This window comes from Delphinapterus leucas, chromosome 12, assembly GCF_059928025.1.
Source record: "Delphinapterus leucas isolate spDelLeu-1000000601 "Yukka" chromosome 12, BTC_Dleu_Yukka2, whole genome shotgun sequence".
Lineage (NCBI taxonomy): Eukaryota > Metazoa > Chordata > Mammalia > Artiodactyla > Monodontidae > Delphinapterus > Delphinapterus leucas.
In genome coordinates, this window is record NC_143140.1 from 14,030,283 (window position 1) to 14,057,583 (window position 27,301).

The 27,301-nt window shown below is 37.0% G+C and overlaps 1 protein-coding gene across 7 annotated transcripts in view; it reads left to right on the forward strand.

Moving 5' to 3' along the window:
• The window catches only part of FAM135A (family with sequence similarity 135 member A), a 123,553-nt gene that overhangs the window by 1,156 nt on the left and 95,096 nt on the right, over nucleotides 1-27,301 (forward strand). For 2 of the 7 annotated variants that reach the window (XM_089921720.1, XM_089921721.1), the window contains exons 1-2: nucleotides 873-14,076; nucleotides 15,482-15,597. In XM_089921720.1, coding sequence (XP_089777846.1) covers nucleotides 15,521-15,597 — 77 coding nt within the window. In that variant the 5' untranslated portion in view covers nucleotides 873-14,076; nucleotides 15,482-15,520. Of the gene's footprint in view, nucleotides 1-872; nucleotides 14,077-15,481; nucleotides 15,598-24,848; nucleotides 25,044-27,301 lie in introns of those variants that run through there. The other 5 variants (XM_022590465.3, XM_089921723.1, XM_089921718.1 and 2 more) reach the window with 4 other exon arrangements.

A 27,301-nucleotide genomic window follows, 5' to 3' on the forward strand; every position in this document is an offset into this window, starting at 1 on the left:
CAGTTTAATAAAATCTCTTCCTTTTCTTTCTTCACTGACTGGAAGTATCATCAAAAGAGTGACAGTAGCAATAACCTGTTACACTTACTGATAGAAGCTTTAATTTTTAAGAATTGTGTTTGCCTGACATGTCAAGAGAAGCCACTTGAGGACAGAGTTGATGAAAATATAAAGGCTGACCTCCAAACATAAGGTTAAAATTTGGAGATTTTATTGTCCTCCGGGAAATACAGTTGTCCAAGAGCTAGTCTTAAATGAAATTTAACAAATTAAAAAAAAATAAAATCAGTTATTAATTTGATATTTTATACATTTGCTGTTGCAATGATTGCATCATTTTTGTGATGGTCTCTGTAATAAATGCATAGTTTTTACTAACTTACAGAATTAGTGTCCTTACTAAAGGAGAAACATATCGGACAGAAGTACTAACTTTTTGAATTGGGTAAAAGAACTTTCTAAACAGTTGTGGAGGTTTTTTCCTCTACTTCATGGTGATCACGATTTGGCTTACAAAAAACTTCTCTATGTAAATAATGTTGTAGGACCTTATTTTGAAGGCATCTGCGGAAGCAGTCACTCTCAGTGAAGTTTGCGTTTATTCTAGGGCTGAAGAACAACTGGATTATGTATTTCATTCTGGAATCTCAAAGCAGTCCACAAACAGTAAATTCTTCCTTACGTTGTCTATGTCAGGTAGGAATTAAAATTTTCTGTTTCTGTTGTACAGAAGGGAAGCACCAAGACAAAAATGTGTAGTTCCTTATTTGAAGGTATATGAGAGGTGAAAGTAGAAGGAGACACTGTTTAGGGCCTGAGGCGGTGAAACCACATCTCTTTTGGAAGAACCAGCAGTTATTGTGTATGGTAGCAGGCGATAAACTCCTCAGCTTTTAAGATTTTAAAAATGATTTTTCCAGTGCAAATAGAGATAAGTGCTGCTTCTGAAGGAGGTCTTCCCATCTTTCAAAGGCAAGTCTTTCTATTTCTAGGTAGCTATTCATTAAAAAAGTAAATTCTTACAAATTCCTATTGGTATTTATAGTGAGTTGATTCTGTGCTCTTAGAAATTAAAATAAAGATTCATGGTGGACAGCGGGCACAGGGCTAGAAATCAGAAGATCTACACTCTTCTGATGAGTCATGACATTAGTTTGTAGAAGTCAACCTGTATACCTCGGGTGTGTCTCCCTATGATACGTGGGTGGCTGGCTACCCACTAATCTTTCAAAAGCAAAGTAAGCCCTAATCATTTAAACATGTTTAGGGCCACCACAGGCAAAAATTGCAATATAAACTCTTAATTTTTATCTCTTTTAGACTACGTCGTAAGTATAATTGAATGCTTAAATCCCAGATCACTGCAATTTAGATGTTTTTTTTAAAATTTCAGACTTCTGTGAAAAGTTTTAGTAGCATGTGCCATGAACTGTGGACTCGTTTAATGTTCATATGCAGTGAAACAGCCACTGCAGTGTTCAGTATGTTTGCTGAAAATGTAAAGTTACATTTACATAAACTGAAAAAGTAAAGTTAACAGGATTTTGGTTACTTCCATAAATTTCTGTTGTCTTATATTTTATCTTTGCTGTGATGTAGACCCTTGAGAGTGGAGGTTCTTTAGGGGATAGAAAGGGCAAGGATTTCCTTTGCTTTGATTCAAAGTATCAGAAAACTTTAAAAAGTAAGAAAAAACTGCTTAAAAGTGAGTTTTGTGATATGTTCATTGTGTGTTTAAATAAATGGATGGAGATGGGAGTATGTAGATCTGAAGTGAGTAGTGTATCGTTTTGTTTCTTTTTTCCTTGAGTTGTCAGGAAGAAGGTTTAGAAATGAATATGAGTAAGAAGTAGAGTGGTAATACAGAAAAAAGTGTTCCTAATGAATGGGCCCAGGGGATTTTCAGAAAAATCAGAGAGCACAGGTTGTTTGGCAGGTCTAGATTTTTCAGGGAAATAGAGTGGAATGACTTCACAGTGCGTTTTACCATTTTATTTTCAAAGATTGCCACTTTTAACAGGTTCATACTTGGTAATCAATGATGTGCTTAAATTTAATAACTATTAGCCTCTTTTTTCTTAATGGAATTATAGAAGTGTCAGGTCCTTTTGACTTAGGAGTTACAAATATCACTTCCATTTGAGAAAACTGAGGCTTAGAGAGTCTGAATTAGAATCCAGGTTACCTGGATCTGTTACCAAAGTAAACGGTATACTGAAGAAAGCAAGAAAGCAGAAGCTGTTAAGAAAACATTGGTAGTTTCTTGGAATAATTTTCAGAGAGAGGATTGTGCTTTCTGTTCCGGTTCTGAGTTTTGTTCTCTGTTGAGATAACTAGTGAGATGAAATATTTTCAGAATGTTGGGCAGATCCCTGAACTAGGTAATAGATAATGATTGTGGTTCTTTCTGAATTTCTCTTTATGTTAAAAGGAGTAACTAGTTTGGTACTTGGGGCTATTCTGGGATTTTTAAGATATATAATAACATGATATATTCAAAGGCGTTCTCTATTACTGGCAGGTTTGTTTTGTGGCATATACAACTGAAAAGTTTATATGAACTGCTCTTAATAAATTAAATCCGATTTTCCATGTAATGTCAAAAGTATCTTTTACCAAGTGTCCCATAATGAGCAAGAAAAGTTGTTTCTCAGTTTCTTTACTTCATTCATGTGGTAAGTCAGTCATCGAAATACTCTCAGAAGTTACTGACATTCTTTCTACATTATGTTTAAAAATTATTTTTTCTATGGATTTTCTATCATATTAATACAGTTATCCAAAATTAACAATGTTCTGAGAGTGCTTCTTAATCTAAGTGTCAGTTCTAAGATGAGTAATAATAATATATTTCTCTTTTATTAGACACAACTGTTTAAACCCCAATTTTAAAGAAATCAGAAGATAGCAATGCCTTTAAACTTCAGATTTTGTATTTGTGGGTGTGAGGAATTTGAAGATTTCATGATTAGGGAATAATGTTAATTACATGGAAAATTGAATGTAGTTAATTTATCAAGTGTAATTGTTTCATCAATATTGCATTCTGATTTCAGGTTTTCTTGTAGTAGGGGCATATTTATCTCATGGCTTGATGACTACTGAATCTATTTCCTAAAACAAGGTGTGGACTTTAGAATTATACCAGTTTAAATATAGGCCATGAAGTTTGACACTTTTGAGGTATTTGTCCTCTTTTCATTATTTTCTAACTGTGTGACCTTGGATAAGTTATGTAAACTTTTTGCTCCTTAGTTTCTTCACCTGTAAAATGGAGTAATAATAGCTCTTTCAGATTTTTATGAGAATTAGGTGCAGTAATAAAAGCTACTGGTGTAAGAGTAAGCAATCCAGAAAGTTTTGAGTGTTCATATTTGGTTTGTATTTGATATTGCCATTTGGTCTATATTTGGTATCAACAGGGAAACGTATAGCTTTTTTAAATATAATTTGTCTATCAAGCTATTTTGCTTATCTTTCCTTTGCAGGATTTCCCTCTTACCCTCTCCCCAGAAGAGCAGAACTTAGTACTCTATTCTCTTCTTAAATGTTTCTGTAATTAGTGCATACGGTATGTGGCCCTCAGGAGTTCGTTCTGATGAGTGATGAGTAGCAGCAAAGCATTCTAGACCGGTGACTTTCCTCACTTTACATGTCCCCTTTACTCTAGCGGTTCTCTTAAGCTCATCTTTGTTGAGAATCACCTTTTAAGATGAGAGATGTCACTGATGAAAGGGTGTTGTGTGTGCAAATAATCGTGGAGGCAAAAAGGTTAGATGCCATCTGAGTGGTGGTGAGCCTCAGAGTCAAGAGATGCCGGGTGGCTTGGCTGTTTTAGAGTAGGGTATAATCCAGGGACTTAGCATGCTTAACCCTTGAAATAGGGAGCTTCCAGAACTGGGCAGGGTGTCGAGGCCTCAGCCAGTCCTAAAGGGAACTGAATGTCAATCAAGAAACAAGACCATAGGCCAGATATTTAGACTGAACCAAGCAATGCAGACTTAACCGGCTTAGGTGGCCAGAATTACACCAGAAAGCAGGGTGAGAGTTGCAAGACTAGTACAGACGTCACTGGCTGGTTGTTTTCAGTTTATGGCTGTCTGGTTTGAATTGGTCAAGATTAGCTCAAAGACGGTGAGGGCCGGACCCTTGTGGACTGGAGTTCTGCTGTGCCCTAGGTGAGTGGTCCTTAGGAAAGGTGGCGGCTGAGCGTACTTTCGCCAAGAGACACATCTTCCTACTCTCCTTGGTTTGCTACAGAACTTGAGTGTTACAGGAATCTTTTATTATTTGCAAGGTTATGAGACAGCATTCTGAAGGCTGCTTGCGGAGCTCCTCTTTGGGGCTTCCTGTTTATTCATGGGAGAAGGCCCAAAAAAATGGACCCAAAATTGACTAACTAGTATTAAATGGATTGAGTTAACCTCCTTCTAGATCTAGAGGATTTCTTTGTTCCCATCGTATTCCTATTTAACAAACTTGAATTTAACTGTACATGTTTGATGCCCTTCCCTTCACTGGTCCCAGATCCCAAATGTCAGTCTCAGTCCCCAGATATCTGTCATAGTGTGAGTCCCTCATCTGGTTGGGCTTGAATTTGATGTTCCTTCATTTGGTATCAGTTCCTATGTGTCTATCATAATGTGAGCATCTCACTACATTGAGTGTGAACATTTAGAGATGTATAGATTTTTGTACACTATGGCCCCTCAGTGCAAGTTTACTACATTATCTAGTGTTCATCTGAAGAACCAGTGATTTTTTTTTCTAAAGCTAGCAGAAAAAGTGAATGTGCTTTATTCATTGAGAAATGATGTATTGATTGCCAATATGGAGCCTTTCTAAGGGTAAGTTGGTCCATACGTATTTTTTACCTTATGTGGTATCTTTAGTACCTAACATCTGCATACAATTGGGCGTCATTATTTGAACGGTCAGTATTACAGGCTCTGAACCCATTTGTCCCATGGCTGCTGACTTGGGAATGGAATTCAGAAGCTGGAGCCATTGGCTCCATAATTGATAAAAGTGGTGCCTTTATTTCTTAGGTTGACAAAGGGAGTGTCTGGAATCTCCAATTTGTTCAGCTTCTTACCCTCGGCCTTAGGAGAAAGAATATCCTCTGAACATCTGTTTTGGGTTCATAGTTCAAGAGTCAAGACGTTAGCTCTTTGATTTCTGAGAAAGGATCTCATCATCGCCTGTGGTCTCCAGTCTTTTTTAAGGAACCTCTGAACTAACTGTGCCTCTTAGTTTCAGATATTTCTGTGTCCTCTTTTAGGTTTCTGAAACACTCAGGAGTTCAGGCTGAGCTCAAAATGTTTAGCTATTGTTTCAGGATGGGTATTGGTGGTGCAGGAGCATCTCCCACATTTTTCCAGGTATCCACGCCCGGACTCCTCTTTGCGGATACCGGAGGTCTCAGCTGATCCCATGGGTGCGAGAATCCCTGGTCTTAGAAGCTAGGCACAGTGTTTATGCACCCAGCACTGTTTCTGGGGCAGTTACTGTGCACCCTAGTGATTAAGGAGTTGGCTTGGCATTCCTAGACTAAGATCCAGTAGAAATATGTGAGATACATGTAATTAAACATGTCCTAGGAGCTACATTTTAAAAAATAAAAACAAACTGATAAAATTAATTTGTATAGTATATTTTATTTAATCCAACATATCCAAAATATTATTTCAAGATGTGATCAATATAAAAAACATATTAATGAGACATTTACATTCTTTTTCTGTACTAAGTCTTTGAAACCCAGTGTGTGCTTTACATTTACAGTATATCTCAGTTAGCACACTCATCTTTAACAGTTAAAGTAAAATACAGCCCTATCAAAACAATAAAGTTATGTTTAATGAAAAAAATGTCTACACTGCTTCAGTGTTTAGATGTAAATGTAAACGAATTAAAAATTTTTAATTCAGTTCCTTGGTCACACTAGTTGCATTTCTGTTGTTCAGTAGCCAATGTGGCTGCTGGCCGCCATGTGGGCTGTAGCGACTCTTGAGGGCCAAGGCCGTCTTCCAGTCTGATAGGTGACCGCGTTCCTCTGGGAGCGGGCTGCCTTTCCCTGAGGTGTTACAGGGGATTGTCGGGTTTGACTGTCAGAGAAATCCCTCTTCAGACCTAAGAGCATTTGTGCCTACGTTTCTCACTTAGTATCAGGGGCAGTTTCTGTTTGAGGTTTCCCCTGTGGCATCTTTGGATTGAGGTTTGTAGTTTACGCAGCTCAGTTCTTTCTTAGGGACCTAGGAAATGGCCCAGGCAGGGACTCTTCTTGAACAGACCTCTCAAGTTATTCTGTTTAGGCTACTTTGCCAGGGCCAGGAGAGCAGAGTGGACAGTCTCAGATAAGCCAGGGTTCCCATAGCTTCAGAGGCTCAGATGAAAGTGACAGATATGAGCTGTCTAGCAGACTGTGCAAGAGGCCATGAAGCTCACAGCTTCCGGGGGCGCAGGGAGTTTCTGGCAGTGGAGAGTCTCCCAGGCATGTCTGGGTAAAAGGAAAGGCTTCCTCTCTTCAATTTCTTTCCTCCTTGAGAGAGGACAGGCCAGGATTTCCCTCTTTCATGAAAGATTCTTTACCTGATGAACTGAGTGGCATGAGAATCTGTGGAAGTCAGACATTGCAAACTTTGAATGAATTTGTCCTGTAGAGGAATTTGATTTTCACTACACAGGTTTTGTTCTGTTTGTGTTTGTTTGGTTTTTTTTTAAATTTAATTTAATTTACTTTTGGCTGTGTTGGGTCTTCGTTGTTGTGTGTGGGCTTTCTCTAGTTGCGGCGAGCAGGGGCTACTCTTCATTGCAGTGAGTGGGCCTCTCACTGCGGTGGCTTCTCTTTTGCGGAGCATGGGCTCTAGGTACACAGGCTCAGTAGTTGTGGCACATGGGCTTCAGTAGTTGTGGCTCACGGACTCTAGAGCGCAGGCTCAGTAGTTGTGGCACACGGGCTTAGTTGCTCCGCAGCATGTGGGATCTTCCCGGACCAGGGCTCAAACCCGTGTCCCCTGCATTGGCAGGTGGATTCTTAACCACTGTGCCACCAGGGAAGCCCCTGTGTTTGTTTTTTAACTAGCTGGCAACATCTAAAATTTAGGTGAAAACCTTTAGGAAAAACATTTTCAATATCTACTTGGAAATTTAGAAGCCTCTGATGGTGCTGGGCCAGCAAGGATTGTGTGGACCTTAGTAGCAGTTACTCCCTATGATGGGGAAGAGCGGTTTATGAGGAGAGGGTCCCACAGATCCCCCTGGACTCTGAGAGTGCTCTGAGTTTTTCCTTCCTTTCTTTTTTGCCTACCCTCCTTTTGCTTTAGTCTCTTCTCCTTTGAATTTTTTTCTTCTACCAACATATAAAAATAATTCTTTTTTGTTTTTTGGGGGGGGAATGAAAAATAGATTTATCAGTATTACTCTGTATATATCTGTACACATATGTTTCTACTTAGGGAATAATCAGTAAAAAGGGATGAATTGAGGAAAATTAGGCATCAACAAAAGAACAAAAACAGCAGGATATGAGACGAAAAGTGAAGGAAATTGCTAACAGATCTTGGACTTATACTGGTAAAGGAATTTTATCATAAAAGTTTATTCATGCAAGACTGTTTTCAATACATCAGTGTAATGTTTCCTTTCTTCAAATCGGTTGGGTTTAAATAGGAGAAAAATACTAATAGTTAATATTTATGGAATATTTAAAGCTAATTTATTAAGTGTTCCTTAAAGTCTTAAATTAAGTGCCTGCCATGTGGCAGACAGTGGGGTACAGCTGTGAACAGAGTAGTTAGAATGTCCTGCCTTCATGAAGCTTACATTTTACTGGGGAGAATAAAGACTACTAAGTAGAATCTTTGGTTTGTTAAATGGAGATTAGTGCGGAGTAGAAAAAATAAAGGAGGAAAGAGATAGGGTGTGTCAGGAGAGAGAGTCCTGTTTTAGAGGGTGTGGCCCGGAAAAGCCTATTTGAGAAGGTAACATTTGAATCAAGGCTAGGAGGAGTAGAGTGAGTCATTTGGATATTCTGGAGGGAAGAGTGTTCCAGGGAACCACTGCAGATGCCCTGAAGCAGGAATCTCTCTGATGTGTGTGGGGAATAGCAAGGAAACCATGTGACTGGAGTGGGCAGACTGGTAGGAGATGAGAACAGAGAAGTGATGGAAGATCCAGATTCTGTAAGGTTGTCATTACAAGCCCTTGTGAGACACTATTGCTGAATGTGGTGGGAAGCCGTTTGGGGTTTGAATCAGAACAAAGACAGACAATTTGAATTATTTTCAAATAATGTATGTCATTTTATAGCATTTTATATTATTATTGTATATAATTATATAACATAATTATTAATTAATATATGTAATACATAATATAAAGGATCATCTGCCTTCCTCTTTGAAAATAGCCTAGAGTGGGGGATGTATTACTTAGGGTATAGGTTAGGTACAGTTTCTGTAATAAAGAGTGATAAGACATAAAAATCTGAACAGTCTAGATACGTTCGACATCTGTGCTCTATGAAACCATTCAGGAATCCAGAATCTTTCCATCTTTCTATTTGCCATTCTTCAGGTTTTGTCCTAATCTGTGTGGTCAATACTGGGTCACTATTCAGAAGGTATTCCGGCCTGTAAAAAAGGGAAGCAGTGAAGTCCAGGGCAAAGTATTTCCTTTTAAACAAATGAGGCAGACATTGCATATATTACTTCAGTTTGCGGTCCACAGAAAGGATCAATTGGCCACACTTGCCTCAAGGGTGGTTGGGAAATGTAGTCTCAGGCTGGGTGACCATTCAGCAGTGAGGAAGAGGAAAACAGAAATGACAAGTAGTTGACCACAGTCTTGCAGTTTGGCACCAAATATCCATGTGTATCCTTCATCCTACCTATTGAAAACACTCCAGCTCCCTTCCCCAAAGGAGACAACCCAGGTGCAATCCTCTTGTTGCACTAATCCAACTGAGCGATCAGTACTTCCTGTCAGATCCACAAGTCCAGTGACCTGTAGGCAAAACACAGTTATTTGTTCCTGAACCTGTAGGCAAAACACAGTTATTTGTTCCTGAATCAGAAACAGGAAAAGAATAATAAAATTTTCCATTTGGGTAAGTAAACAATGAGAGACACATAGAGGTCTCTGGTTGAGAGTAATGCTGGGCAGTAATGGTGTAGCATCTATTATCCTTAGTTCTGCTTTCTGGTAAGAATGCCTATATTCATTGCACTATGACCCCAGTCTTTGCTGTCTGGGTGTTTCTTCCTTACGTTAACCTCCATGACCACATCTGAAGTTGGTATTGAAAATTTCCCAACTTTGGAGGGTATATAGCTTTCATAGTCAGTTTCCTGCTACTGCAGGCTTGCTATCCTGCAAGTGACATGGTCACAGGTGTTTGTAGGTTAGCTTATAATTTCTCTGACAAATATAATTCTCTCAAAAATATATTGGGATTCTTTTATGTTTGTCTCCATTCCGTTCTGGTGCCAGTGACTATAGCAAAATTGTTTCCTGGTGTAGTTCTTAAGCCTGCCTTATTTACTGCTCTCTGTGCGCTGACCGCTTTATCTCATTCTAATGGCCACTGTCTTGAAGCCATCTGAAACAGCAGGCATTGGGGGGTGGGATGGCAGCACCCTAAAATATAATCTTAGCCACAGCGCTAGATTCGTTTCATCAAGATTTCTTAAAAGTTCTGCAAAAAATGCCATTGGTAATTTGATAGGGATTGCATTAAATCTGTAGATTGCCTTGGGCAGTGTGGTCATTTTAACAATATTGATTCGTCCAATCCAAGAACAAGGTGTGTCTTTCCATCTGTTTGTGTTGACTTCAGTTTCTTTTGTCAGCATCTTATAGTTTTCAGAGTGCAGGTCTTTTGCCTCCTTAGGTAGGTTTATTCCTAGGCATTTTATTCTATTTGAAATGATGGTAAATGGGATTGTTTCCTGAATTTCTCTTTCTGATAGTTAATTGTTAGTCAGTAGAAATGCAACAGTCTTCTGTCTATTAATTTTGTATCCTGCAACTTTACTGAATTCATTGATGAGCTCTAGTAGTTTTCTGGTAGCATCTTTAGGGTTCTCTAGAACAAAAAATTTTAAGACTTGTATGGAAACACAAAAGACCCCAAATATCCAAAACAATCTTGATAAAGAAGAGCAGGGCTGGAGGAATCACACTCCCTGACTTCTACTATACTACAGAGCTACAGTAATCAAAACAGTATGGTACTGGCACAAAAACCCACACATAGATTGATGGAACAGGATAGAAAGCCCATAAATAAACCCACACTCTTATGGTCAATTCATCTATGACAAAAGAGGGAAGAATATACAGGGGAGAAAAGACAGTCGCTTTAATAAGTGGTGCTGTGAAAACTGGACAACTGCATATAAAAAAATGAAATTGGAACATTCTCTAACACCATATACATTTAGGATTAAAGACCTAAATGTAAGACTGAATGCTATAAAACTCCTAGAGGAAAACGTAGGCAGAACACTCTTTGACATAAATCATAGCAATATTTTTTGGATCCATCTCCTAGAGTAATGGAAATAAAAGCAAAAATAAACAAATGGGACCTAATCAAACTTGAGAAGCTTCTGCACAGTAAAGGAAACCATAAAAAAAAATGAAAAGGCAACCTACAAAATGGGAGAAAATATTTGCAAATGATGCAACTGACAAGGGCTTAATTTCCAAAATATACAGCTCATACAACTCAACAACAAAACAACAAACAATCGAAAAATGGGCAGAAGACCTAAGTAGAAATTGTTCCAAACAAGACATGCAGATGGCCAATAGACACATGAAAAGATGCTCAACATTGCCAATTATTAGAGAAATGCAAACCAAAACCTCAGTGAGGTACCACCTTGTACTGGTCAGAATGACCATCATTAAAAATCTGCAAATAACAAATGCTGGAGAGGGTGTGGAGAAAAGGGAACTCCTCACTGTTGGTGGGAGTGTAAGTTGATGTAGCCACTATATAAAACAGTGTGGAGGTTCCTCAGAAAACTAAAAATAGAATTACCATATGGTCCAGCAATCCCACTCCTGGGAATATATCTGGAGAAAACCATCATTTGAAAAGGTACATGTACCCCTATATTCATAGCAGCACTGTTTACAATAGCCAAGATATGGAAATGACCTAAATATCCATTGACAGATGAATGGATAAAGAAGATGTGGTATGTATATACAATGAAATACTACTCAGCCATAAAAAATGAATGAAATAATGCCATTTGCAGCAACATGGATGGACCTAGAGATTATCATGTTAAATGAAGTCAGTGAGACAGGAAGAAAAATATCATATGGTATCACTTATATGTGGAATCTAAAAAAAATGTTACAGATGAACTTATTTACAAAACAGAAATAGGCTCACAGACATAGAAAACAAATTTATGGTTACCAAAGGGGAAAGAGGGGGGAGGGATAAATTAGGAGGTTGGGATTAGGAGATACAAAAACTGCTATATATAAAATAGTTAAACAGCAGGGACCTATTGTATAGCACAGGGAACTATGTTCAATGTCTTGTAATAAAGTATAGGGGAAAAGAGTCTGAAAAAGAATATATATATGTAACTGAATCACTTTGCTGTACACCTGAAGCTAATACAACATTGTAAATCAACTATTCACTAATAAAAATTTGTTTTGAAAAATAAAGTCTTAATAGAAGTCTTTGGGAAAAGTACTAATAATCTTATCTCCTGATAATGCAGGTACTAAGGCCCCACATCTCTATATTTCCTTCCATCTTACCTTGCAAACTGGCCAGTTCTTGCCTGAGTAAATGCAGCAAAGAACCACTGACACACACAAATATTGTGGTTCTTTTCATCTACTTTCCCTGAAGTTTTGGGCTTTTTATGGGCACCAGGTTCTATAAGTTAGTGTAGGCAACAGTTTATGGAATGTTTTGCTCCATTATAACCAGGGTCACCATTATCCTAGTAATATCTGTTTCCCTGTTGCCTGCTACCCAGTGACTTAGCCAGTGCCACATATTTTAGGATTTTGTTGTGGCAATACTCTAATTTTGGTATTAATTTCTGGGTTAAGGAAAAGGCTGCTGTAAAGGGATCCAAAAGTAAAATGGCTTAAATGAGAAAAAAGTTTGTTTCTTCCCCAGATAACAGGCCTACTAATTTAGGTGGTAGGGATGCTATATTCCATGAAGGAAATGAAGACACTAGAGGGGTAACTACCAGAATGTTGGATCTGGGGCTCAGATCCTCAGCCTTGTTTTAACCATTGTGCAGTACTTATATATATTTATCTTTTCCTGGTGGCACTTTGAGGTGTCGGGAACTTAGCTATGCCTTGATCTCTTGCATTTCCTAGCTTATAGTAAGTGTTCAATAAATGTTTGAATGAATGAATACGTGTTTTATATCTGAGTAAGTTAAGGCATAGAGACCTAAGCAAACTTGAGTCACAGGGCTGGAACATGATCTGAACCCTACACAGAAGAATATATGTACAGGAGAAGCTGTCTTAGATAAGAGGCTACTTCCATGAAATGGGGCATATCTTATATAAAGGTAGTATCATTTTGATCTCCTTAGGAATAGTTACTGTAAAAATCTTTTGATGTGATTATTAAGGTTTAAAATAACAATTATGGAAGGTGGTAAAGTCTATATCTGTATGATGGAGAGAAGAAAAAAATGTATGAGGAAGAGAGAATGTGGTCTTTATTCTAACATTTTTAGTACCTAAATAATTATACCAAGGGCAAAAGACTTTTTTTAAATTTAAGCAATAAATATTTGGAGTGTGAAGAAACTATCCATAGCATATCCAGGCAACCTTTTTCGTCAAAATATTTTAAATAGCTCATAGCATACGTGTGTATGTATATACACACACATTTTACATATCTGTGTGTGTGTGGATGTGTGTGAAGTTTCAGAAATCACTCCACCAAGGGAAATACATATCTTTTTAATTAATTTTTATAGGAGTATAGTTGCTTTACAATGTTATGTTAATTTCTACTGTACAGCAAAATGAATCAACCACACACACACACACATATATATATATATATATCCCCTCCCTTTCGGACTTCCTTCCCTTTTAGGTCACCACAGCGCATTAAGAAGAGTTCCCTGTGCTATACAGTAGGTTCTCATTAATTACGTATTTTATACATAGTATCAATAGTGTATATGTGTCAATCCCAATCTCCCAATTCCTCCCACCCCCGCCTTTCCACGCTTGATGTCCATACATTTGTTCTCTACATCTGTGTCTCTATTTCTGTTTTCCAAATAGGTTCATCTATACCATTTTTCTAGATTCCACATATATGTGTTAATATACGATATTTGTTTTTCTTTTTCTGACTTACTTTACTCTGTATGACAGTCTCCATCCACGTCTCTAAAAATGATCCAATTTTGTTCCTTTTATGACCCAGCAATCCCAGTACTGGGCATATACCCAGAGAAAACCATAATTAAAAAAAGACACATGCACCCCAATGTTCATAGCAGCACTATTTACAGTAGCCAGGACATGGAAGCAACCTAAGTGTCCATCGACAGACGAATGGATAAAGAAGATGTGGTACATATATACAATAGACTATTACTCCAGAATTACATAATTTAAAATGGTGAATTTACATCTTAAAAATTAATAAGCTTATACTGTTTTGGGTATTCATGAAGATTGTTTCTGAATCACTGAACTCAGAAAGCACTCCTTTATTATTGTACTTTGAAGTATATACAAGTGAAGCATAACAAAGATATAATAGTTTATATTTATATGTGAAACTGTGAATGAAAACATCTCTAAAACTTATTCCTAAGGCTTATGGAGGATATGGATCTTTTAGATAAATTGAAAGTACTAAGTAACTAACGAAGCATAGGTTTCCTGAAAATGGACATTTTTATGTCTGCTATTTTGTTTGAGATGTTATTTTTTCTTTCTCATAGGGGGAACAATATTTTTTTTAGCAAGAATCAGTAACTGGAAGTACAACATTGGTTATTTAATGATATTAAAATGAAGTTTTGATCAGCAGAGGTAAGAATATGGCATTTAATTCATAATAGATCAAAATATTTGCCAGATTTCTATGAAGAACTATTTTAAGAACTGTGAAGGGTCTGAGAATTTATCCCGCTTGCAAAGTAACAAGTTGGCCTGCTGCAGCGCCATGGATGTGGGCAGGAGACATGAGATTCCTGGATCAGAGAAAATGATAGTTTATATGCATGGCAATAGCACTGGCTAGAGTATGAGGCCCCTCCGTAAGAGTAGGTTGAGTTATGGAGAGGACCCCTGAGCTGAGGAACCCAAATCTTTTATGACGGACAATGAGCCTGCTGACTTATGCCTCAGGGGAGACTTTATTACACGGCACAGTAAATAGATCTGCCCTTAGTTCCAGTATGAGACACTGTCTCTGACTCCTCAGACTGTGCGAAACATATGTCCTTGAAAAATAGTCCGGAATAAAGGCAGTCAGTGTCTCTGCCTGCAAGACATGCAGAAACACAAGACTCTCAGAATTGTCTTTCAACACTCTCTTACTCCAAACTGCTTTTTAAAGCATGTGTCACTGATAAGGATAATTGTAATAATGCTTTTTCGAAATAGTGTGAAGATGGAAACCACTGAAATACCCAACAGCAGGAGATTGCTTAAATTATAACATTCACAGTATAATAGTTATTAACTAGGTGTTCATCAATAAAGTGAAATACACAGGTTATAAAATGTGCATGTAGTTCGATCCTACTTTTATAGAAATTGTACAAATGTACACACGTATGAAGAATATATACCAAAGTATGTATTTCAATGGATAGAATTGTGAATGGGTTTTTTTTTTTTTGCTTGTCTATTTTTTTTAACCTCTTGAAAATGAACACTTTAGGCTTTTGTAATGAGGGAAAATTTTTTTTTGAAATTTAAAAATGAACAGTCACTTAAGAACTTCACCTGACAGAGAAAAAGCTTCATGAATTTAAATGGGAATTAAAGAATGTTAATTCTTTTGTTTTGACTCTGAAGTTGCCTTTATATGCAATGTAGAACTAGAAGAGAATAATTAGCATAATTTTTTCTTCAAAAGTTACTGTTTTATCTATGATAAAGTCAGAAGTTACTTTTAGCAATTTGCTATATTATTTATTATCACATAGTTGTCACGAAGGGAAACAAATCTTAGAAAATGCATTCTAACAGGGCATATCTTCTAGAGTAGTGCTATTTAGTAAGTATTTCATTAGTAAGTATATTTAGTGAGTATAGATTCTGGTGCTATATAGTCGGGTCAGGCTAACTTAGGAGCACTGTATTAATTAGCTTCACTTTTATTTCCTGCCTATGTATCATACTCTGAAATATGTTTAATATTAGTGATTTTGTAAGTTGGCATTTTTATTGTGCTTTCATGATTTTTTTTTTCCCTTCTTTAACCAAGGTGCTGTTACCAGATTTGTCTTCTGACTATAAATTAAAAATGACTGAAGTTCAAGCAATGGTAGAATTCTCCGTGGAGCTAAACAAGTTCTACAATGTGGATTTATTTCAGAGAGGGTTTGTATTTTAATGTGAAAATTATATATTTTGCATAAGATAAATTGTACAGTTTTCATTTAAATTTAATTACATATTCTTGTTCCACCATATATAAGGAAAACAATGAGCTATATTCAACTATTTTCTCAGGGAAATTTTATTTCTAAATATATATTTGAGTATATTCACATGGATTTAATGATAATGCTGGATATATTTAACGTGTGTTTATGAATTTGTACTGAGCATTGAGAGGATTTTAATGAAAATGTTTAAGATCTAATTTCTGCTTTTTAAAAGCTAACAGTGTGTGGGAAAAATAAAACATATATACACAAAACACAAAATGTAGGAACACAAAATGTTGACTCCTCAAAAGGTATGTATAGAAAGTGCTCCGGGAATCAGAAGAGAAAGATATCTTTCTGGGCTCGTATGTTAGGAAAAGCATAATGGAGGGATAGGATCAAGGTATGGATAAGATTGATAGGCAGAGGATAAGGTGAAAGACCCTCATAGTAGGAGAGTGCATCATGAGTCAGTCTCGGAAACAGGGATGAACAGGTTATTTTAAAGAGTAGTAGGAGGTTGGATATTCTCTAGTAGAGTTGTGAAAAGATAGTAAAGAGAGGAGAGGTTATGTTTGTGAAGGGCTTTTGATGTCTGGAGGGATTTGGGTAGCCATTGATTGTTTCCAAGGAAGGATGAAACTGTCACTGTTATTACAATCAGCACTTACTGACATGATGAAGAGCATGGTGATATTGGATGGATGGTCGTGTAGAAGAAATAGAGGCGCAGGGAGCAGTGTGGATGTGCTCATGATGTCTCAGGATACAAACCTGAATTCCTGTGCTGGCAGTGGTAGCGGTGGGGCTGTGACCAACCCGGGTAGGATGAGAGAAATCTTCTGTTGTTTGTCTGTCTGTCTTGGCTTTGCCATCTTGAAAAAAACAGACAGCTGTGCTCCGCTCTGCTCCACGTGGTCTCTCAGGACAGCCTGGGCTTGTTCTTATGGCAGAGGCAGGAGTCCAAGAAAGAGAGCAGAAGTTGCAGGATCCCTTGTATTAGCACACTTGTTTCCTCACTGCATTCTGCTGGCTAAGCAAGTTACAAGGCCAAGCCAGGTCTGGGCTGGGGGCTCTTTGGCCAGTGAAACTCACTGTAAAACTTTATGGGGATTCTGTATGTCTGATATAGTCCATTCCATGCTCTGAAACCCACACCCACGATTGTTTACTGAGACATGACTACTCTCTCAATGAATCACTACTATTTGGAAGTCAGAATTCTGTGGGATCACGCCCTTTAACTTCCTAAAAGCCTTTTTGTCAAGCTGAGAATGTCTACTTAGACACTGCCCTTAACTCCTTTGGAGATCTAAGAAAGGGATTTACAGCCACTCCCTTGATTAGATCTTTGTAAGCAGTTTTACTTTCCTCCCCAGGAAGTCTTGGTTCCTCTAGATTCTGCTTGTAAAATGATCAGGTCTTTCTTTAGCTCATCTCTTTCTTGCAAAACCTTACTACCCTTGCTAGGAGCAACCAGGTGACATTTCCAATATTCTGCCAGGAAATTAGTTTGCTCGAGTCCAAAAGTTTCTTGGGTACAGTGTCTGACTTCTTCTAAGTTATTGTTTGAAAGCATACTGACCAAAAGTTCATCACTACAAAACATGGGTCACTGTTTTTTAAGTCTCCTATAGTTTCCGCATTATTTTTTTTCCCTCTGTAATTGTAACTAACCGTTACTTTGGTCCCAAAGTCAGTGCCACATAATTTAAGTTTCGTTAGTACCCATTTTCGTATTAGTTATTTATTGCCACAGTAATGCAGCTGACAACAAACACAAAGCCTCAGTGGCATCACAGCAGTAAGCATTTATTTTTGCTCACAGATCTGTGGATCAGCTGAAAGATTCTGCTGATCTGGGCTGGCCTGGTTCATCTTGACTGGGCTCATGAATTCACAGTCAGCTGGCAGGGTGCTGCTACCTGGTGCAGAATGGCACCACCTGGGTGCACTCAGCTCTGCTTTATCATCTCTCATCCTCCAGCTTATTGTCATAGAGGAGGCAGGGATCCAAAGAGAGAGAAAGAAACTGTACAAGAAGACATTTTAAGACCTAGGCTTGGAACTAACTCACTGTTACCTCTGCCACATTGTACTGCCCAAAACAAGCTGTAAGGCCAGCCCAGATTCAAGGGATGGGGAACTACACTCCACTTCTTAATGGGAGTCTCATTGAGAGAGTGTGGATACAGGGGTGGAGGAAGAAATAGAGGACATTTTAAAGTCAGTCTGCCACACACTTTAGCATCTTTTGGTTTTTGTTATTAATTTCTGTGAGGTATTTTGGGGAATAAAGAGTAGGATTTAATGAGTAACTCCATGTGGAGGATGATGCAGAGACAGAAAAAGCATTAAAAAATATGTGTGTGGAGGGTGAATTTACATGATCTCTAGGATTACCTTAAAATAGCTCAGCAAAGAAAAAAATGAATATATGAATCAAATATGGCAAAATATTTTTCACAGATGAAAAATGGGCAGTGGGATATGGGTGCACTGTTCTACTTTTTGCAAATTTAGAATTTTTAAAAAGAAGAAATTTAAAAAGATAATGCTGAAGTTTCAAATCACACTGACTTGGACAATATTAGTGATATTGAAATAAACAGTGAAGTTGAAGGGGGCCATGGTGTGGGACTCAGAATTGGTTCATTTCCATATGTTGAGTTTGAGGTAAGATACCAAGTTCATAAATAATTGGAGGTTTGGAACTGGAGATAAGGACTAAGTGAACTGTTGTTCCATTTTATTGTCAGCCATCGTAAACATAGCATGTATGATTGCTGCTTTCATTAATTTTCTGTTATTTTACAATCTAGTTCCCACATCCATTGAGGACTTTTGAAGAATATCGTTATGTAACTGATCTTTCTAAAATCGAATAATTAGAGGCTCATTGTCTTTAGATATATTGCTTGACTTGTTTATTTGTAAGAATATTTTCAAGGATATAATTTACTCTTTTCTATTCTGATTTATCAGTTCCTGCCTTTTAAACCTTTTCTTTATGCTTCTTATTGAGTCTTTACTACCTTTGCCATAAGCAAGTTAGTTTAGAGCTTGTGTTTGGCTGTTATGTTAAATAACTGTCAGCTTTGATAGATGAACAGATAAATTTATCTAAATTTATATTTAAATATTAGGAAATAGAATATGTCTTTTCCAATTTATTTTCTGATATATGAAATGTCTGTTTAGGAGACTGAGATGAGAAACTTACAAATTCAGGTAATGAAATGCAGGCAGAACTCAGAGAGACTGCACGTTCAGCTCCTGACCACTGCAGTAAAGTGGATATTGCAGTAGTCACATGAAGTTTTTGGTTGCTCATTGCATATAAAAGTGATTTTTATACTAAACTGTAGTCTGTTAAGTGTACAATAAATAGCATTATGTCTAAAAACACAATGTACATACCTTAAGTAAAAAATACCTTAATGCTAGAAAATGCAACAGTAACATCAAAGATCACCAATCATAGATCACCAGAGCAAACATAATAACAGTGAAAATGAAATATTGCAAAAATTACCAAAATGTGACGCAGAGACACGAAGTGAGCAAATGCTGCTGGGGAAAATGGCACCGTTAGTCTTGCTTGGCACAGGGTTGCCACAGACCTTCAGTTTGTAAAGAAACACATCATGTGCGAGGTGTAATAAAGTGAAGTGTAATAAAACGAGGCCTGCCTGTAGTCCTGTGCAGTATTTTACTTCAGTGTTTTTAAAATAACATCAATAAATATCTTACTGCATAGCACTAAGTCATAGCCCAGCAGAAACTAATGGAGGTGGAGTATATGAGGAAGCACTTCTTGTGCACGTTTGGTGATGGCCCTTGTCCTGCGCGTCCACAGTGTTTAGTGTTTAATTTTGCCACTGTTGTTGTTACACGATAAGGGACCGACTAGGCAGGGCCTAAGCTGTAGGCAGGCGCAGAAGAGAGATAACATGTGGCATCTGAGTAGGTCTGTTTTTACTATAATTACATTGTTTTTCCTTAATGGTAAACCAATAGCCCAGATACTAACAATCTAAAGAAAAACTAGCTGTATTTTCATTTTAACCTATTCTGTCTTTTTTTAAGTATGGTAGATTGTAAACTCTGAAAAGAAAATTGAGACTCTACAGCATTGATTATGAATTTGATGTTATTAAATGGTATGTGGGCATACGTCTTATATAAATGAGAGATATAAGAACTCAGTGTAACTAACTTGTTTTGAGTTGTTTATTATACTAGAAGTACATGATTACAAGTTGGTGGACTTCCCAATTGACTCTATTCAAAATTCGTTTATCAAGAGGGCTCCAAAGGGGGAGGAGAGATCGCCTTTTAAATATACAGGGAAAAATGTTATTTAAACACCTGTTCTCAACAGCATAAAGGATAAGAGAGTGGGATTAAATTGAAGCTGTAGCAATTTCAGTTAGGTATTAAACTGGAGGGGAAATTTCCTCTCTTTGGAGACCTTTGCAAAATTATGAGAACATCTTTTTCTGGAATTTGTTACTAATTCAAGAAGAGGTGAGGCACTTTCGCCAGAATGTAGATTAACGCACTGCTTTCTTCAGTGAGAAACTCTTGCTAGGAAGGAAAAAAAAAAAAGACTAGTTAAAACAGTGTGTTCTGAGATGGAGTCGGTTTGCTTTATTTCACTGCAGGTTGGTAACATGTCACAGAGATGCGCCAGTGTACGTACCACAGTTTAAAGAACACAGCTTTAGAATATCAGTGAATGGCTTCTAGAATGGAGTTGAGTTTAATTCATTTCAGAAGGAAGCAAATGGACTAATGTTAGGTATTCTCAAATATTTAGAAAGTGTGGGAACTTGGGCAAAGTGCTGTATGTTTTAACATTCTTTTGTAAAGCAAGTGAAATGTTATCAGTTTGATTTGTTTCCAGGTGTGTTTGGGAGAGTCAGCAATCCAGCATACTGCTGATAATAAAACAAGTAATTAGGGAAACGGCCATGGGGTGCAAGTTGAAACGATGATAGTAGTACTTTGTTATTTTTTATTTTCTTTCGCATGTGGTTTCCCACAAAACAGTTTAATTACATACCTGTAGCTACAGCTGCTTTCCCTAGTCAGTCCTAGCACCATTCCCTTGTCATAAGCTATACTACTGCAAGGTGAATAATGTATTATGATTTGGAAATAAAGAAGATCAAGGATATGGACTTAGAAATTGTTTTCATAAATTTCAGTAACATCACAAAACCGTGGAGCTGAAATCCTCTTAGGAAAGGCCTGTAGAACCCTAGAAACCGGGTTCCATACTACAGTCTTTAAAGGCTCTGAACAAAACAATCTTAAATCCCTTCCATTTATGATTCTGAGGTTGTTAAACTCATGGGAAGTTAATAGTTTGATTTAAAAATAATTGTCAGCCAAAAGAGTCAGAAAATTTCATGCTGATTTTTTGGATTATTGACATTGATTACAACCTTGGAAGAAATGATCCCTTGTCTATAATGTCATGTATATGTTGTATAAAGTTCACAAATTGAGGACTTCTGATTAAGTGGTGCTGATTGGACTCACAGGAAACCACCTCAAATTTTCTTCAAGGCCTTCAAAACTGTCTAAAATTGTCTCTTTCTTCAGTAAGGTATAAGAACTGAGAATACTATCTAAGAAGGTCATCACTTTCTCAGGTTTAAATGAATCAACCATTCTCTGTAGTCAGAAAAGTTAGTTTTCTCACAGCAATTTACATCAATTATTAGACGACTACTGAATCTTTAGATTTCTCTCATTATTGTGTCCTACCTCATTTTTAAAAATCGATGCCATAGTATAGGTCTGCCATTTGTGGCCTGTGTGAGATAGGATGTCTGCATCCTTTGAAGGATCATAATGATGGAGCGTAACAGTCAATGATGGAGCTGATACTGACTGAGTATACCAGCAGTTAGCCAGTACTGGCCTTGAACGCATCTGTGTTTGAAGTATAAATATATAGAAGAAATCAAATTAGGAACTGTGAAAAGAACTATAGAAGACAGAAGAAAATAGTTTAATATTAATGTTGTCAATTAAGTAGAAGAAAATCTTTCCATTAAAGGACAGTTGTTATGAAAAGTGTCTACTCGAAAATCAAAGCATAAATGATGTGACTTCAAGGCAGTGCAAACACCAATGGGAAGAGAAACATGAAACTTATGAATTTGTGTACTTGTTAACAAAGTGTACAATAATGTGTTTCCATAATAATGCAAATATGTAATTTAAGGAACAATTTGCATAAAGAGGAATTTATTTATGGGTCACATATTACTTAACCCAGGGACTACCTGTATGGATTTTATGAGAGTTCCACCTGTAAATAACAAGGTGCTCTCAAAGAGGTAACCAGTAAATTTGGCTAGATAATAAACAATAAGAATAGATCTTTCCTGATCTTAATAAAGACTTTTTGAGACAGCAAGTGAGCTCATTGTTTTCTTGACAAAATTAAAGAATGGATTTTAAAAGTTAACATATTGGGGTAAAAATTTATATTTCAAAAGTTAAAGAGTTCTGTTAAGTATCCAGTTTCAAAAGATTTTACCAAAAATGAAATAAGAATCTGCTCTGAAGCTTTTTTCCTAAAATTACTCATGACCCTCCAATAACTCCACAGCCTCTTCGGAGCTTTGCAGGGAAGATGTAGTGACCCAAGTAGTCTGTCTTTTGTAACAGTAGGAAGATATTCTAAGAAAATACAGAGTCTTAGAAAGTATACTCTTTACTTACTCTTTTTGAAGAAATTATTTGTGATATGTTCTTGAACAACAGGAAAGGGAGTAAAAATTTAGAACTCTAAATTAAGGAAGTTGTAATAGGAGATTAGCTTTGAAACTTATTGAAATGATAGAAATAAGTCAAAATAATAAATATATTTACAAAATTAAATCTTAGAGTTTTTAAAAACTATGTCCATTTCAAATAGATTAGTGAGTTGGTTCTCCAGATTTATTAATAAAATATGGAAAAGGAGAATGACGGTGGGGGAAGTAATTGTTAAATTCTGCATCTTACATAAATGAAAAGCAAAATTAAAAAAAAAGTCTTTCTGTAAAAACCTATACCTATATACTAATGTTTTTGAAAAACTTATTTGCTTTCTAATGGAATTAGAGATTATATGTGGTTATTACAAAAAAAAAGCAAGTTAACCAGAGTTGACATAGCAAATGAAGGAATGGAAAAAGTAAGCAACATCAAAAACAAAAAATATAGAATAAGATGACAAGTACAAACATTTAAAATTATTGTGACCATAAAGCTCAAATAGTTTTAAGTTTTCCGGTTTAAAGGCAGACTTTTGGATTTTAAATCCAATAATTTTCTGTTTATAACAGACATACCCCATGTTTTGAGAACAGATGCCTGCAAATTAAAAATGCTGATTTGGTGAACTGAAGCTTTTACCATTATGAAAAGACTTCTGTATCCTAATAATGCTGTTTGCTTTTAACTCTGTTTTGTCTAATATTAATATTGTGACATCAGCTTTCTTCAGGTTAAAATTTTCAAAGTGTACATTTTACCATTCTTTTATTTGCAGACTTTCTCTATCCTTGTATTTTCAATTTTTCTGTTGTAAACAACATACAGTGGGATTTATCTTTTTCATTCTCTAGGGCACTCTGTGTTTTAACTGGAGCATTTGGTCCATTTATATTTAATGTAATTGCTGATATGTTTGTGTTTATATCCATTATCTTATATTTTGTGCTTTCTATGTAGCCTCTTCTTTTTTTCTCCCTGTGCATCTCTTTTTTTTTGTTCTGATTTCTGCCAAGATCTTCAGGTTTATTCTTTGAGAGAGATTTTCCTTGTGTCTGGCCTTTTGGGAAATACCAATCTAGGACTCACTTTTTGTTTCTTTAAGGAAAAGTTTAAAACATATGAAAGTATAGTAAACACATATATACCTATGATCTAGCCAACAATTATCGAAGTTTTTTCTCCTTATTTCACCTATTACCCTCCTCCCCAATCTTTTATTAGTATCTCTAATACAGGAAGACTTTTGTTTTAAAAAATCTGCAAAACCATTATTGCACTTAAAGAAATGTTTAAAATAATTTCTTGGCATCAAATAAAACAGTGTTCTCATTCTTCAGTCATCTTATAAATGTGTTTTTATAGTTTGTTTGTTTGAATCAGTATCCTTCCAGAATTTACAGGTTGTATTTGGGTGTTATATCTCTTAGATTTTTTAAAAAATTTGTAATTGCTAGTTTGATCCAAAAGCTTGATTAAATTCTGATAGTTTTTGAGAAGAGTCCTTCATAGCTGATGCTGTGTCCTTCCTGTTACATTATATTTGGTGACATAAAATGTCTGCCTCTTTTCATGAGATTGACTCAGGTATTGTCAATCTGATGCATCCATTATAAAGTTCTCCATCACTTAATTGATGGTACCTATTCATAACTTTTCCAGAGTCATTATTTTATTTTACTAGGGCTTACAAAATGGTGATATTCAATTATTCCTTCTGCATTTATTAGCTATAATTCTGTGAAGAAGAATTTTGCCTCATTAACTATTTGGTTACTCTGAAATACAGTTTATACAGGAAAGACATGGCAAGTGTTTTATTCTTTTCCTTATTTACTAGTTTTCAGAATATTGTGTTGTTGCTCTAGCATCTTTCAAATATCATCAGTTTTTATTTAGTACAGATATATCTCGGATATATTATGAGTTCAGTTCCAGACCATCACGATAAAGTGAATATCACAATAAGTTCACAGGAATTTTTTGGTTTCCCAGAGCATGTAAACGTTATGTTTACACTTTAAAAAGTAAATGTGCAATAGGGTTTTGTCTAAAAAAAATGCACGTACCTTAATTTAAAGATACTTTATCACTAAAAAATGCTAACCATCATGTGAGCCTTCAGTGAGTTGTAATCTTTTGGCTGGTGGAGGGTCTTGCTTCAGTGTTGATGGCTGCTGAGTGATCAGGATGGTGATTGCTGAAGGTAGGAGTGGTAATGTGACAAAATAAGACAATGAAGTTTGCTACATTGATTGGCTCTTCCTTTCATGAGCCATTTCTCTGTAGCATGCAGCACTGTTTGGTATCATTTTATCCACAGTAGAACTTCTTTCAAAATTGTAGTTAATCCTTTCAAACCCTGTCCCTGCTTTATCAACTAAGTTTAATATTCTAAATCCTTTGCTGTCATTTCAACAGTCTTCACAGCATCTTCCCCAACAGTAGATTCCATCTCAAGAAACCACTTTCTCTGCTCGTCCATAAGAAGCAACTCCTCATCCATTCAAGTTTTGTCATGAGATTGCAGCAGTCCAGTCACATCTCAGGCTCCACTTCTAGTTGTAGTTCCCCTGCTGTTTCCACCACATCTGCAGTGACTTCCTCCACTGATGAGTGAGTCCCTCCAAGTCATCCAGGAGGGTTGGAATCAACTTCTTCTGAACCCCTTTTAATGTTGATATGTGGACCTCTTCCCGTGAATCATGAATATTCTTAATGGCATCTAGAATGATGAATTCTTTCTGGAAGGTTTTCAATTGACTTTGCCCAGATCGACCAGAGGAGTCACTGTCTCTGGAAGCTATAGCCTTATGAAATGTACTTCTTAAATCGTAAGACTTGGGAGTGGAAATGACTCCTTGATCCGTGGGCGGCAGAATAGATGTGTTACCAGGTGTGAAAACAACATGAATCCCACAGTCCATCTCCATCAGAGCTCTTGGGTGACCAGGTGCATTGTCAACAAGCAGTCACATTTTGAAAGGAATTTTTTTTTCTTAGCAGTAGGTCTCAACAGTGGGCTTAAAATATTCAGTAAGCCATGTTGTAAACAGACGTACTGTCATCCAGGCTTTGTTGTTCCATTTAGAGAGCACCGGCAGAGGAAATTTAGCCCTAGGATTTTCAGAATGGTGAATGAGCATTGGCTTCAAGTTAAGTCACCAGCTGCATCAGCCCTAACAAGAGAGTCAGCCTGCCCTTTGAAGCTTTGAAGCCCGGCATTGACTTCTCTCTAGCTATGAAAGTCCTAGACGGCATCTTCTAATAGAACACTATTTTGCCTATATTGAAAATCTGTTGTTCAGTGCAGCCACCTTCACGAATTATCTCAGCCGGATCTTCTGGATAACTTGCTGCAGCTTCTCCATCAGCACTTGCTGCTTCCCCTTGCACTTTGTTGTTATGGAGACGGCTCTTTTCCTTCAGCCTCATGGACCAGCCTCTGCTGGCTTCAGACTTTGCTTCTGCAGCTTCCTCATCTCTCTCAGCCTTCAGGGAGTTAAAGAGAGTTAGAGCCTTGCTCTGGATTAGGCTTTGGCTTAAGGGAATGTTGTGGCTGGTTTGATCTTCTCTCCAGGCAACTAAAACTTTCTTCATATCAGCAATAAGGTCGTTTTGCTTTCTTATCATTCGTGCGTTCTCACTGGAGCAGCACTTTGAATTTCCTTCAAGGCTTTCCCTTTACATCCACAGTGTGGCTTCCTGTTTGGCACAAGAGGCCTAGTTTTCTGCCTCAGCTTTGAACATGCCTTCCTTACTAAGCTTAATCGTTTCTAGCTTTTGATTTAAAATGAGAAACAACCAACTCTCCCTTAAACTTGAACACTTAGAGGCCATTGTAGGTTTATTAATTGGCCTAATTTCAATATCGTGTGTCTCAGAGAATGGGGAGGCCCGCGGAGAGAGAGAGGTGGGGGAATGGCTGGTCGGTAGAGCGGTCAGAACACACACAACATTTATTAAGTTCACTGTCTTATATGAGTGGTTTGTGGGGCCCCAAAACAATTACAAGAGTAGCATCAAAAATCACTGATTGCAAATCACCGTAACACATGTAATAATAATGAAAAAGTTTGAAATACTGTGAGAATTACCAAAATGTGACACTGAGACACGAAGTGAGCGAATGCTGTTGAGAAAATCATGCCAATAGACTTGCTTGACACAGGGTTGCCAGAAACCTTCAACTTGTAAAAAACAAAATATTGGGTTAGCCAAAAAGTGCCTTCGGTTTTTAAGTAAAAATAAAAGACATATTTTTCATTTTCACCAAGAGCTTTATTGAGCAACACATTCACCGTTTTGTTCCACCATCTTCTGCCATTTATCAGGCAACTTCATAATTCCATCTTCCCAAAACTTTTTATCTTTTTGAGAAAAGAACTGTTCTAGATGCCTTTTACAGTCTTCCAGGGAATTGAAATTTTTTGCATTAAGAGAATTCTGTAAAGACCGAAATAAATGGAAATACAAAGGTGCAATGTCTGGTGAATACAGTGGCTGAATCAGAACTTCCCAGCCAGGCTATAACAGTTTTTGCCTGGTCATCAAAGAAACATGCGGTCTTGTATTATCGTGATGGAAGATTATGCGTTTTCTGTTGACTAATTCTGGACGCTTTTCGTCAAGTGCTGCTTTCACTTGGTCTAATTGGGAGCAGTAGTTGTTGGAATTAATCGTTTGGTTTTCCGGAAGGAGCCCCTTCCGATCCCACCATATATACACCATCACCTTCTTTGGATGAAGACCGGCCGTTGATGTGGTTGGTGGTGGTTCATTTTGCTTGCCCTCTGCTCTATTCCATTCCACATTATAGTACAGTATCCACTTTTCATCGCCCATCACAATATGTTTTAAAAATGGAACATTTT